This window comes from Melopsittacus undulatus, chromosome 2, assembly GCF_012275295.1.
Source record: "Melopsittacus undulatus isolate bMelUnd1 chromosome 2, bMelUnd1.mat.Z, whole genome shotgun sequence".
Taxonomy (NCBI): Eukaryota; Metazoa; Chordata; class Aves; order Psittaciformes; family Psittaculidae; genus Melopsittacus; species Melopsittacus undulatus.
In genome coordinates, this window is record NC_047528.1 from 69,926,753 (window position 1) to 69,940,294 (window position 13,542).

Here is a 13,542-nt window from a genome sequence, read left to right on the forward strand (position 1 = left end):
AGTCCCACCTGAACTTTGATAACATGACCAAAGCATCCCTTTTACTAGGCTTCTGTCTCAAAAAGACCCCTACAGAACAAAGGCATTTTGAGTATCAACCATATTAAGAACTTCCAACCCCTATTAAAATCCAATGTTTAAAGTATTTTCACATTTCCATCAGTAAAGAAAAGCTGTCTGTGTGCATAACGATAAAAACGTACTACTACATTCTGTACACTACTGTGGTGTAAAATCAAGAACAAGTATGTATAAGTTTTTACATATTTACACATGACTGAATTGTTCTTTCATTTCCCACTTTGAAAAATTGAAATTAGTATGTCCCAAATTCCTGCGAGAAATCTAAATCACATTTGACTCGATATTAGTTTAATGGCAAGACTGCTTAAAGCGCATTTGAACTGTATGCAAAATGAGAATAACTTTGAAAGATGACATAAGTTTATTTTACAGACAAACCAACTTGACTTTGAAACTACTTGTAAACATCTATTTTCGACACAGCATGGATTTCAGACAAAACAAGTGTTGTGCTGGAAGCTACCTAATAAATCAACAGAACTCTCCTTGAGTTTCAGACTATCTTCACACTGTAACACAAACAGCTGCCTTTTTGCCATTAACTGAAAAGCAGCAAAAAAATAATAAAAAAAAATCTCTGCATATGGGACAACAGCTGCAAACCATTCCTTTTGCTAACTGTTGCATAACAATGGCACTGGTCTCAAAGATAACAGTTTTTATCACTGAATATGGGAAGTTGTAAAAGCTCAAGGGAAAACACACACATCAGAGAATGCAAAACTGTAGACAGGAACAATTAGCTACCTGAAATGACAGACCAGCACATCACATATGATTACCAAAGCAAAAAAACCTAAAAACACAAAGGCCACATTAAATCAGAAAATTCAGTTAGCTACACATCTGATGACTGTACAATTATGACCTAATGTTAAATAACAAGTTTACCTTCCTCTATGACAGATTTTACCAGAACACATTTACTCAAAGATATCTTTCAATTATTTCTATTGACAGTTTGTTTAGCTTGTTTAGATTAACTCTATGAATTTGGTACTACTCATCTGTGCTGTAAAGATTTCTTCTCACCCATGGTTCTCCCTGTTCTTCTATATTTTATTCTTTTTATTCTTCTTATATTTTACTATCTTAAACCTAAGCAGACATTGCCTTAAATATAGTATGTGCAGATTTAGAATTCCATGGGCCTCTAGAGATTAAGTCAGAGAAATAAGACACTGCAGAACAGGAAAGTGTGGTTTTGTTTGTTTTTAGAGAGACCATTCCCTTATACACACATCTACCAATTATTTTCAACTGCTTTTGGGATTCAGAGAGAGTAACTTCAGGAAATAGCTATCAAATGTCTTCAGTAACTTGCAGATAAGAATTCAGCCTTGAAGTCAGGTTTTGTTCACCTTCAAATAATTTTCGAATCTTTGAATTTTGAGGGATTACCAACGACTGGTTTTGTATTAAAAGTCTTGATAGTAAATATCAAGCCACATCTTGAGTTGGTGAAGAAGAGTAAAAAAACACTACTGTCAACTATAGCAAAAAGCTGATTAAAATGCTAAAAGCATATGCCTGATGTCATAAACTGCCCTCCTAAAGAAATCATACATAAGCCACAATCCCTACCCTTCTCAACCTCCCAAACCCCAGAATCTTGAAAATCCTAAGCAAGTAGTATCAATTGCCACCCCCTACAAAAATAAAAAAAACCAAACCCAACCACAACAAACAACAACAACAACAAAAAAACAACAACAAACCAAACAAATAAACAAACAAAAAACAAAACAACCCACAAACCAAAAAACCCAAGCAAACATGGATGGAGTCCCTGTCCCAGCATTGGATCAGGACTCCACCTGAGCACTAAAAAGTAAAAGGAAGCATCCAAACATTATGAAGAGCATGTCTGCATGATACTGTACCAAAAAACATTACAAAATCACGTGCAGCAGACAGCTGCTCTGTCAATTAGCCCATATAAGAACTCAGCTGCCTTTTAGAAATGTGTAATTTATTTCTATTTATTAAGAGTCTCTATAACCAAACTGTTTATGTTAAGCTGGGGAGGAATCCAAATCTTATCCCTTGAGCCAGATAGCATCAGGACACAAAGAATCCCATATAGAAATGACTGCACCTGCTCCCTATTTTTATGAAGAATATACACCAGTCATATTTTAGTAGAATATATGTGGCAGTCATACTTCAGCACCCTGCAGTCTTGAGGTCTCAATGACTCCAGAGACCAGATCTTACTTAACACCTAGTCAGTATGTTAAATTTGGAAACCATGTTTCTATTACTGCTCTAGCTGGGAGAATCATCAACAGCTCTGTAAGGTGCAAAAAGGAAAAATGCACAATATCCACTTATACCGAGACTACGCAGACCAAACAGAGAGTGGTCCCCACCAAAACCTGTGGCAGAAACATAATTCACTCGGACTGTAGCTGGGAGACTGCAGCACCTGCAGTCACGTTACAGCATCAGACACTTTTATCTACAGTCTTCATGGATGTCTGGGACTAAGATTAGTGGTAAAAAGACTGCTGGGAATCTCTTGCTCCTTTCATCCCTCTGAGAAGCCCCTTGATCAGCTTGGGGCACTCACAGGGATTGGAGGCAGAAATGTGAAGCCTGGCTCCTGCACAAATCAGCCTACGTAAATAATGACTTTTTGCTAGACAAGGCAGCCAAGCCTGCCTGGGTCAGTAGGGAACTATTAGTACATTTTTATGCCTTTTCTGCCTAGGAATTGCCTTGAGATTCAAAGTCAATGCATATGCAAGCCTTCAGGATATTAAGAAAGGAAACAGTGGGCAGCAATACTGTCTTCAGATCAAGTTTTGATGCTATTGGGTGGACTTCTTCAGAGCAAACAAACATGATGGACTGGAGCTCTAAAGTGACTGCCCATCAGAGGAACTCCCTGTCTGGGCAATTTGATAAGCTTGTCCAGATACCAGAAGTCCCCAAACTTACCCTGAACTGACAGTACTGTACAGAGAAAAGAAAGAATAAATCCATGCAAAGATGTTTTTATTCCGACCACTCTGTGGGGCTGCAGATCCAGAATGAAAGGCCACAGAGGCAACTCAATACACACTCAGCGAGCAAGAAAGTACAGGGGCCTAGTACCAAGAACATTCTAACACCTATGAAACTAAAACTGATGTTACTGATACTGATGATACTGAGTTTCTTTCAAAGCCATAAAAGGCTTGCTTTCATCCGCATTTGTTCTATTGCATTGACCACAGCAAAACAGATTTCTTTCAAAATTCCCACTCTTATTTCTAAGTACCTTCAAATGATATAGCCAAAACAAATAAAAAAAAAAACAAGCAGATGCCTTGTTTAGTACACAAGCAAAATTACATGTTCTCCCTACCTAAATCAGTCATTTAAATAGCATTCAAAACAGCATTTCTTTTTTGAAATCAGAGCAAATTGACAGTTAATTTTATCTACCCAACACTTAAAGTCAGCAGCACTAAATTACATTAATGCCAGAAAGTCTCTATTGAGTTTGAATTTGTATCTTTCAAAAACACTGCTTATCAAGCAAATTCCAGAACATGAGAATTAGAGTCTGAGCAAACTGATTTCCAAATAGACATTTTAAGCTTTTCCCTGTTCCTTTTTCTTTAGCTGTACTAGTAAGTCTTCCTACTTGCCACAGTGCATTTTGGATAACTATAGCTTCCACTGCAAACACGATTTCACTATACTAGAAACTAATTACAGAAGTTTCAAAGAAAACTGGTGTGTCCTCTTCTTTACCCTTTAAATATAAAGGATGTTGCATATAAAAATCTAAACTTCAACAAAACCTGGATTTCCAAAACAGGTAAGAGCAGCTGTTAAAAGTCTGAGATTAAAAAAAAAAACAAACCCAAAAACCAAACTCGACCATCAAACCAAACCCAAAAAAAAACCCGTAAAAATATCCCCATAACAGTAATGATACACGTTCTTCTGTGCATTTTCTCAATTCCTTTCCTTCAGAAAAGGAAACTCTTGTATCAATAATAAATTTAACCCAAATTTGCTATTCTGAATATCATAAACACAACTAGTGAAGAATCCTGTATTACTTTATTATATAATATTGCTGTGATATAGTAATCATTACCACTTACCCTGACAGCATCTCAAATACAAGAATTCCTAGAGCCCACCAATCTACAGCTCTTCCATGGCCTTTGCTTTGTATAACTTCTGGTGCAAGGTACTCTGGAGTGCCACAAAGCGTCCATGTCCTGGGAGGAAAAGAAGATGGAAAAAAAATTAAACACAGACTAACCTGAAACTGAAATAGTAGTAATATATATAAAAAACCTCTAAAAAAAAAAAAAAAACACCAAAACCAAAATAAACAAACAAAACCCTACAAAACCAAAAAGACCCAAACAAACAAACAAAAATAAAAAAAGAAAGACCTTTAACAAGACCTAAAAAGGACTGCTTCAATAAGGATCTCCAATTCTCCTATAACTGAGATATAAGGAAATTAAGAAACTTCCTGACTGCAGGAAGTACCTGTGTACAGTTTGCTAACTGTTGGTATGGTAATTTATCCATTAGGCGGTTACATTGCCTTGACATTATTAACAGTTGTTGTCACCCTGTGAACTGCAGACTCTGGGATTTCATGCAGGACTTCTGACAGGCTCAGCAAAAGGCATGCTTATTAGCATATTCCAGCAACAATAGAATTTTTTTGTTTGGAAAAAACAAAGGCAAGGAGACAAAAAAAGTAGTAGTTTAAATCAGTAAACAGATGCAGACATACTCAGGATTCCTTTCACAATTTAAGCAACATTCTTCAAATGGTATTGAAATATTGCCTGTTACCACTTTAAAAAGAAAACATTTTATATATTCAATTGTTTAAAATATTTACAAGGTGTACATTTTTTAGACACAACTTTCTTAATAGAAGCTCAGGATATAAAACTGTTCTATTGCTACCTAACTGAAATGTGTATTTTAAGTTCTATAAATTCAAGAAATAAATTGAAACTAAGCAGTTAATATTTACAAAGATCAAATTACATTTTGAAACAAAGAATATTCTGACACCATTTCTTTCAGAAATGTGAACTCTTTGTAAAAAATACCCATAAAGAACTTGCCTGGCATCACTACCTTATGTTTAATATGTCCTAGGAAAAAAAAATAAAGTGCTCTGAATAAATTACACTTCCCTAGGTAGACCGTCAGAAGATGAAACTATGATTAAGTACAGTTCAAGAGAGGATGAAACAAGAGCACAGAACAAGAAAGAAAAATGCATACTGCATTTTAAGAAGGACAAAGAATATAGTGACAAAATTAATTATCACTGCACATAATTTCTAACTTGCAGCACAAAAAACTCTATTTGTTTTATTTGTGAGTGCAGGTAGAATCTTCTCCAATCAAACTCGTAATATGGTCCTAGAAAAACACATTAGAATGAAAAGCAATCACTTTTAGAAGCCATACATATTCCTTTCAAGATCTGATTTTGCCTACCACTGTTCTGCTAAACATAACAATAGGGTTTTATTATTATTAAACATAATAATAGGGTTTTCCTAACCCTAAACAGATATTCAAGATGCACCTTATGGAATCTCAGGCTATAAAAATTTTTTTTTTATTGTTTTCTCTTTTGTCCTTTTGGTTTTTCACAACTTAGCCTTGATTCATAAAAACACAGCATCAAGAAAGAGGAGGTATATAGTCAGTCAAGACTTTAAATGAAGGTTTATGATTCACAGAGTTGAATTTCTTTAACCTTGGTTTTAATATGATTTTAACATGGAAAACCTTGGTTTTAATAAGCTAAATTACTCCAGGTAAACTGTCAGAATGTGTTGGACAACACTATGCACGGCTTTTGAAAATACATTCATTACTGTAAATAATACATGCTTAATTTTTATCATAAAAAGGTGGCATATTTTTTATTGCTAGAAAACAGAAACTTTTTGCAATTCAAGCATATTTAAGAAAATCCTTATGTACAGCACTGCTTTACACACTACTGCCATCTAGCAGTTGTCCAGATAAAAGGCTAGGGAATCAGGAAAAAACAGCAAGGCTTTGTTATCTCTGAAAACAAAACAATCCCTGTATTACAGGGTTTTGTATGGCTGTATTACAGTCCATTGTCGTATTTTTTTATTATACTAATTTAGACAGCTCTGCAAACAAAGCAGCTGGCAGTTTTAGTCTATGTGGGAAGAAGGGGCATACAAACGAAGCAAATAGAGCAGGCACGTATGTTTTAATGGACAAGCTAGATGGTTTACAAGGCAATGTACCACAATGGTCATCCTTTCCTCCCCAAAAATTGCCACAACTACGAAACCCCAAATTCAGCAAAGATTCAGTCTTTGGTGGTTTTCATCCCTTATCAAGGTCATTTACATACAGAAAAAAAAATAATAGTCTAAGATTTGACCATGATTTCCAGGACCTCCATAATTTGCTGGCAACAATGTATCCAAAATGATCCTCAATTACAGTATAGGTTAATAACACAAGTTAAGGAAATGCCAACATAACTTGAAGACCCTTAGCTGCACTAGGAAATACAATTTATTACCACCAATAGGTCATCTACTTAATTTCAATCAATAAATTTATGTTTACTAACTACACAAATCTTGGAGGAAGCTCAAATTCTTCGTAAAGTTGTGTATTTGTGCTATAAGATCATGACTTCCTCATTTGTTAGTCATTAAACAAGATAATATTTTTTAAAATTAATCAAGAAAGATGACTTTTTATGGAATTTAAGTTTTTTTGGTTTTGTATTTTTTTTCTGGTTTGCTTTTGTTTGTTTGGGTTTTTGATTTTTGTTTGTTCGTTCGTTGGCTTGTTTGGGTTTTTTACCATTACTATTTCATGACTGTTGCATATTCATCAGAAATTCCAGGTAATCTTTTTGAAGATAAATTAGAAAGCACAAATATAAGAATAAACAGTGTCATTCAAACTACTACAAAAGTAAGTCTATTGCCCTGGGTTTTCAAGATAAAAGCTGAAGGTAAGCAATAGTTAATAAGTTTAAACATTTAATTTTAAAACATGAAAATAAACCAGAGAATTTACTCTGGTCACTAAGATAAGCTATAAAATATTTGCAGGACTTGTTAACAGTATTATTTGAAGAAGTTAAGTCTTTATGTTTAACGTATTTTAGCACTCTACACCATTCAGCTTCCACCTCTGCAGTCCCTGACAGGCTTCTCACATACAAGCAGGAGATTAACAACAATGTACTTTCTGGCATTCTTGTCCGGAAGTTTCTCCATAATTATATTCAGTGGAGATTGCTCTGTTTCCAGCCCACAAACAGTGACAAACAATACACTTTGCAAACAAGACTTGCTGTGTCTTGTTTTGTTTTTCGGTTTTGTTTTGTTTTCTCCCTTCAATTTACTCCAGACCAGTCACAAGGCACAGCCATTTTCAGTAAAAGTGCAGAAGTATCCCCAATGTCTTTATGGTTAATCAGTTCTCAAGTTTCTAGGAAGGCTTTCACAGTTTAACTGAGGGATTTTTTTTTAGGAATTTAAACTGAACAAACTAAATTTAACACTCCTCAAAAAAAAAAAAAAGTCCTAACTTTACCTAAAACTTTCACAACATTCTCAGAGAAATCTATGCATAAAAAATATAAAATGCCATGAACTTTAGTTTCGTATGTCTCTGAAAGAATGTAGGAATTAAAACAAACAAAACCATATTTAGAAGTGAGAAAGTGAGAAAGATCAGAAACATGTTTAATGGATATACATTTATTCATTGTGGATATGTGGTATGTGCTTTCCACAAAAAGAAAATTCTAAACATGTACTGCCTATAAAGTTCAAAGCAAATACTTTCTACATTCTTCAGGTAACAATCACAAGCATCCACCCCCCATCTTTTTTTCTTGACTGACCTTTTTTTAAAGTAGTGGCACATCTATTTTATGTGAATATACTTACAAGAAACTGAAAAGTCTTCAGTTATGCAACATCAAGGTAGAAAAGAGAAGAAATAAACAGCATCTGAGCAAAGACACTGTTTTGAAGAAACAACTAGAATTTTTAAGAGTACACTATGACTGAAAAGGGAGGAACAAAGATAAACAAAATGACAAATCAACAAGGAATAGGAGGAAACAAGAAAACCTCCTGGATTTCTTCTTTCCCTAGGTTACAAAATTAGAGCCTAGCCCTTCACAAAATGTACTAAACAGGTAAATGTGCAGGCTGCTTCTTACATGGGAACACAAGCTATGAGCCAGTCACTTTCTGAAGAGCTGCTTAACTGTAGATGGATATGGTGAACACCCTTTTACATACTGTAATGGGAAAAAAAACATGTACAGAAAAATCTCAGTTAAGCAACTACAGAATCATTCATGGGAAATATTCTGTATCGAGATTATAATTGTATTTTTCAGGGTGTTCTGCAGACCATGCTTTTATTTTATATAACACGTCTTGTCCTCCCTTCCCTAGGAATACATTTGCTGGTCTCAAGTGGTGGGCTTCCTCACAGCTGTTTGAAAAAGATATAGACTGTGGTTTATTTTCACAATTCATATATACTATATATATATGTACACAGATGTAAACATATTCACATACTTCCATATAAGTTTCATGTGTACAGACATTTGCTGTGCATAAAGATGACAAAACATGTCTTTGTACTTCTCAGTCTATGAAACAAAGTAACTGGATAAATTGCTGACAATTATGTACCTTTACAGAGAAAAAAAAAAAAAGTTATGAAAATAACTACAGCTAGGGTGGAGAATACAGACCGAAACCAAGAAACCCAAACCCCAACACCAAAAAAACCCCAACCCAAATCAACCAGATTTGCACAGGTAACTGCCTGTGCTCTAACCGATGAAGTCCTTGCTCCTTTCAATTTTATGTTCTCTATTTATATCACCTGTTGCACAGTTACAGATAAATCAGCTACAAATACAAGACTATTTTAGTGTTCTATGTGGTCTATGATTCAATTCAGAACAAACTGTTCAATTTCACTGCTTCCACCCCAGCAATGCAGGACAAAAACCCCACTCAGTTAAAAGAAGTAGCGATAACTTTATTTGATGTCCTAAAATGTATTTAAACAAATTTACTTTAATAGATTTATCTCCTAGATTGAAAACTATATTCTGAAGTGAAACATCACTTTATTTAATGAAGGGCTACATCTGTTGTGCCTTAAACCCACAGAAATCCAAATTAAGAATAACCACTAAGTGGCAGTATCTACATGTAAAAATGAAGTGGAAAGAATTTATATGAAAGTATCTTATAAAAAGATCATCCTGATTTCTTACATGGAAGCAGCCTTACCTCTTCCTGCAAAAAGTAGTTTCCATTTAAAAACAAAATAGTAAAAAATAAAACAGACCCACATTTTTACACCTATCTGCTTGACCAGTGGAAACTGAATTCAGTCAAACAAGTCGATATTAAAATATTATAGTTTCAAAACAAACATTTAGACCTCAAAGGTGAATAGAACCAGTGTACTTATTAATTGCCTACCATTCTCCTGTGCCAAGGCAACTCAGCACTATAAGAATGTAGCCCATAGGGAAGCAACCTTTATGACCTCCGCAACGTGATTGGATCCCTCAGATGCACCTTCATTTCAAACTGATTTTGTAGAATTTCACACAGACACTGAGCTGCTGCAAAAGCAGCATTAAATGGGAAAACAGACAGACGAGTAAAGAGGATGAGCACCTGTGTAATACCTAGCTTGCTTATTAATTAGGCTGCCTCAGCTATGACTATCAGATAGGGCCTCCTTCAAGAGGTGGCCCAAGGGCATAATACCAAAACTTATCACACAACTTTTCTAGCATGAAAGACTAGTTTTTCCTTCCCCTCCCCCTCCCCCCCCTATTTTTTTTTTAATCCTAGTGACAGCTCTTGCTTCCTTTTAAGAACATGTATTATAATCTTGGAAGAGTAGTTCAAATGGAGAGAACAGAAAAATCACTCGGGGAAAAAAAACACCTCTGCGCTACCAAAAAAAAGTTTGCATACACTAGTGAAATGGACATAAGGCTGACAATACTGTAGAAGTTAAAGTGAAATAAAACAATTCTGCTGTTTGCCTTACTGTTTCTGTCTAGATTTTGCAGTTTCATTTTAGCACCAGGCTAGTAAAAACCACAATACCCAGTTTTCAAATCTTATTCCCACACTAAAAAAAAAACCAACCCTCTCTGAAAGGAAAGCAGAATATGAATTACAAAACACTTAGCAATGCAATGTGTATGGAGCATTAATGTCCCACTTAATATACTGATGCACAGATCTCAATATTTTCTAATATTACTTCACTGAAGTCCTTTTTTACAAGATGAGCACTGAAAAACTAAAAATACAAAACCACTCAAAAATCTCCCTCCTAGTTATGCCTAAGGTGTAATATTGGTTTTCTTTGCAGCCCTTCCAAGATGACAGTTTCCTTTAAATTAAGGTATTTGACATGCGTGAACTGCATGGAATATTAGGTGAAATGCTGTGAAAGTAAGCTTTTTTTCAATGTGCAAAAAGTAATTACTATAACAAAAGCCTACTTACCTATCCACCAGCTTTTTAGCAAATCCAAAATCAGTAAGCTTGATATGTCCTTCTTTGTCTAGTAATATATTTTCAGGTTTTAAGTCTCTGTAAACTATTTCTTTGGAGTGCAGGTATTCTATTGCACAAATAATCTCTGCAGAATAAAACAGTCCTGTGCTGTTGTTGAAACGCCCCATGTTGCGCAGGTAACTAAAAAGTTCTCCTCCTGGCACATATTCCATTAACATATATAGAAAACGTTCATCATGGTTGGTCCAAAATCTGTAATAAAAACATTATTTTATTGAATAAATTATCTGCCCAATTTGTTTTAGAAGTATATTTCTGTAAAATTATCTCTGCCCTAACTATGTACATAATCAAGTTATGCTTCCTTGTCCACAAATACTAAAACCCCAAGAATCTAGGTAACAGACATTCAAGTAGCTGATTTAACCTGAAAAGTAAAGCAGACAGTTCAGGTTGAACAGGCTAAGAAAGAAAAATTTAACTGATAAGATTTTGCTGCATTGTATAAAAACAGGTCTGATAAGCAGCTAGTAACTGACTTGGTACACTGCCAGTCTGCTAAGAACAGAGAATTCTTACACACCTTACCTTTCATTTAATCAAGTATTGCCAAAGTGATGATGTGTAAGCAGAGCTTTTGTAAAGATGTTTATGACAGTGTGTTCAAAAACAAGACTCTAGAGAGTTCTTCCCCTCTCCTATCCCTTTCTCCCTGGAAATATACAACCCCGACTAAACCATCACATCGCAATGCCTGCTCTTTGACAATATCTTTAACAAAAGTAATAGAAAACCAAAAATTATCACAAAACAGGATTCCTTTCTATACTACAAAATTAACCTAATGATAAGTATCTTCCAGTACTCAGATTATTACCTTTAATTTAAGAGCTATGATTGCAGTATTCATTACTACAGTGCAGTAAAGAGCAGCTAAGGAACAAAGAAAATCATTCCACATTGCTTTCGAAGGCTTCATTACAGAATACAGCAATCTTCCTTCCTACATTCCCCAACACTAAGCTGTTTTTCTTTCTATCCACATTGAACAACTCATATACCACACACACAAATATAACTTGATACTGAAGAAGAAAATAAGTATCCAGTAACATCTTGGAAGAATACTGTACCATTTTAAAACAGCTATCCCCGTTACTATGTTAAACAGATAAAGAATAGCGTATCCCAACCTAGTTAGTTGATGTAAGAATAGAAGTTAATTTAGCCTCTAGTAACTGTTTCTGCAGTATCTTAGGAAAGATCAAATATCTTTTTGTTTGGGGGTTTGTTTGGGCTTTTTTTTTTTTCCTTCATTAGCTGGTTCTTAACCAAGGCACAGAGTCTCAAGAAAGATAAGCAGAGTAAACTGAGCTCCAAAACCCATTAGTGACTTTTGCTCAGTAATATTTGCTTTCTTGATATCAGCACTGAAGCAACCAAGAAAATGAGACAACCAGACATCAGGAACAGCTCCCCCATTCCTTACAAGTGATACAGAAAGCAGAACACAAGCTTTTTGCTTTTATGGCACTGGCTATTGATGATATTCATGGTATCTTTACAGACTGTGTAAAAACTAAAACACTCTTGAAATGTATTTTTTAAGTAGTAAGGCAAAATTGCACCTACAATAAAAAGAAAGAGGAATCAAAATGGGCAAAACAAAGCAAATCACATATTAAAACAAATCAAAACAAAAAACCCCAAACATGTACAGGGGAGATAAAGGGCAAAATTTGGCAAAGAATACAGAGGATGAAAGTGGAAAACCCAGACCATTAAAGACAGCAGTTTTACTGCAATTAATTTCTTCAAGAACTGACTTTTAAAGGTTTGTCTAGCCACAGAAAATTTAATGTATTATTTGGCATACATAAAAAATTGCAATAGTAAAGAGCAGCATAATAAAAATTCAGTATTTGCAATATGGGTCGCTTTAAGTGGTATTTGACAACAAAAACCAAAAATATTGCAGAAGCTGTGATTAGAATAACAATGCCATGTAACATTATGATTCAGCTTTACTACATGAACTTTAGATGCCATTGTAAACTCTTACAGACAGATAACCTATTTTACCTTACAGAACTGTAAGACATAGTTGATTTTATTAATTCTTGTCCTCTTGGAGGGGGTGGGGGGAAATAAAATCAAAGAGACATGTTAAAATTACAGCACAATATGAACTGCTGCACCCATAGAGGCATGATACATCACTCAAACATGTCAGCAGAATTGTGCCTAAGAGTCTCCAGTGACCAGCTGTTGCAGAAGCACCAAGCAAGCATTTCCAAAAAAACAGTTTAAGAGAATAAGTAGACAAATAACTTCAGTATCTCACAAAAAAAACAGGACCTCCTTATATGCAGCAAAGGCATTTCTCAAAAGTAACAGGAAAAGCAAAAAAAAAATCTTGTCTAAAAGTCTTTATAGGTAGGAAGCTACAGAGAAGATGAACACCAGAAATAAATTATGTGCAGCATTACTTTAAAATTCTGTACCATAAAGTGCTAAAAAGCCCCAGTATTATTATGTTCTGACACATATTCATTGTTTTGCAACAAAAGGAAGATCCTACCCGTGTTTAAGATGGTGATGCTAATTGAAAATATAAAAAAAAAGACCATGGAGATAACACTGTTAAAAGGCATCGAAGCAGAACTATATAGGATATTTTCCACGTTTTTGTTAATCAATTATAAGCAAAGAATTACTGGAAAAAAAAACCCATCTATTAGGGATGGGAGGAGGTGGCTGAAAAAAACCTGTTAGCAACACAAAAAGCCAGAGAAAGTTTCATTTGTCATATAGTCAGTGATAATTGGCCATCAATCCTTGTTTAAACTAAAGCATGCAAATATTAACATGATTT

The 13,542-nt window shown here is 34.8% G+C and overlaps 1 protein-coding gene across 3 annotated transcripts in view; it reads right to left on the bottom strand.

Annotated features, from left to right (window-relative positions):
- PRKX (protein kinase cAMP-dependent X-linked catalytic subunit) overlaps nt 1-13,542 on the bottom strand; it is a 57,155-nt gene that overhangs the window by 12,008 nt on the left and 31,605 nt on the right. For all 3 annotated transcript variants that reach the window (XM_031051020.2, XM_005151548.4, XM_031051021.2), the window contains exons 3-4: nt 10,656-10,919; nt 4,188-4,307 (exon numbers count right to left, since the gene is read on the bottom strand). In XM_031051020.2, the coding sequence (XP_030906880.1) occupies nt 4,188-4,307; nt 10,656-10,919 (384 nt within the window). The remainder of the gene's footprint in view (nt 1-4,187; nt 4,308-10,655; nt 10,920-13,542) is intronic.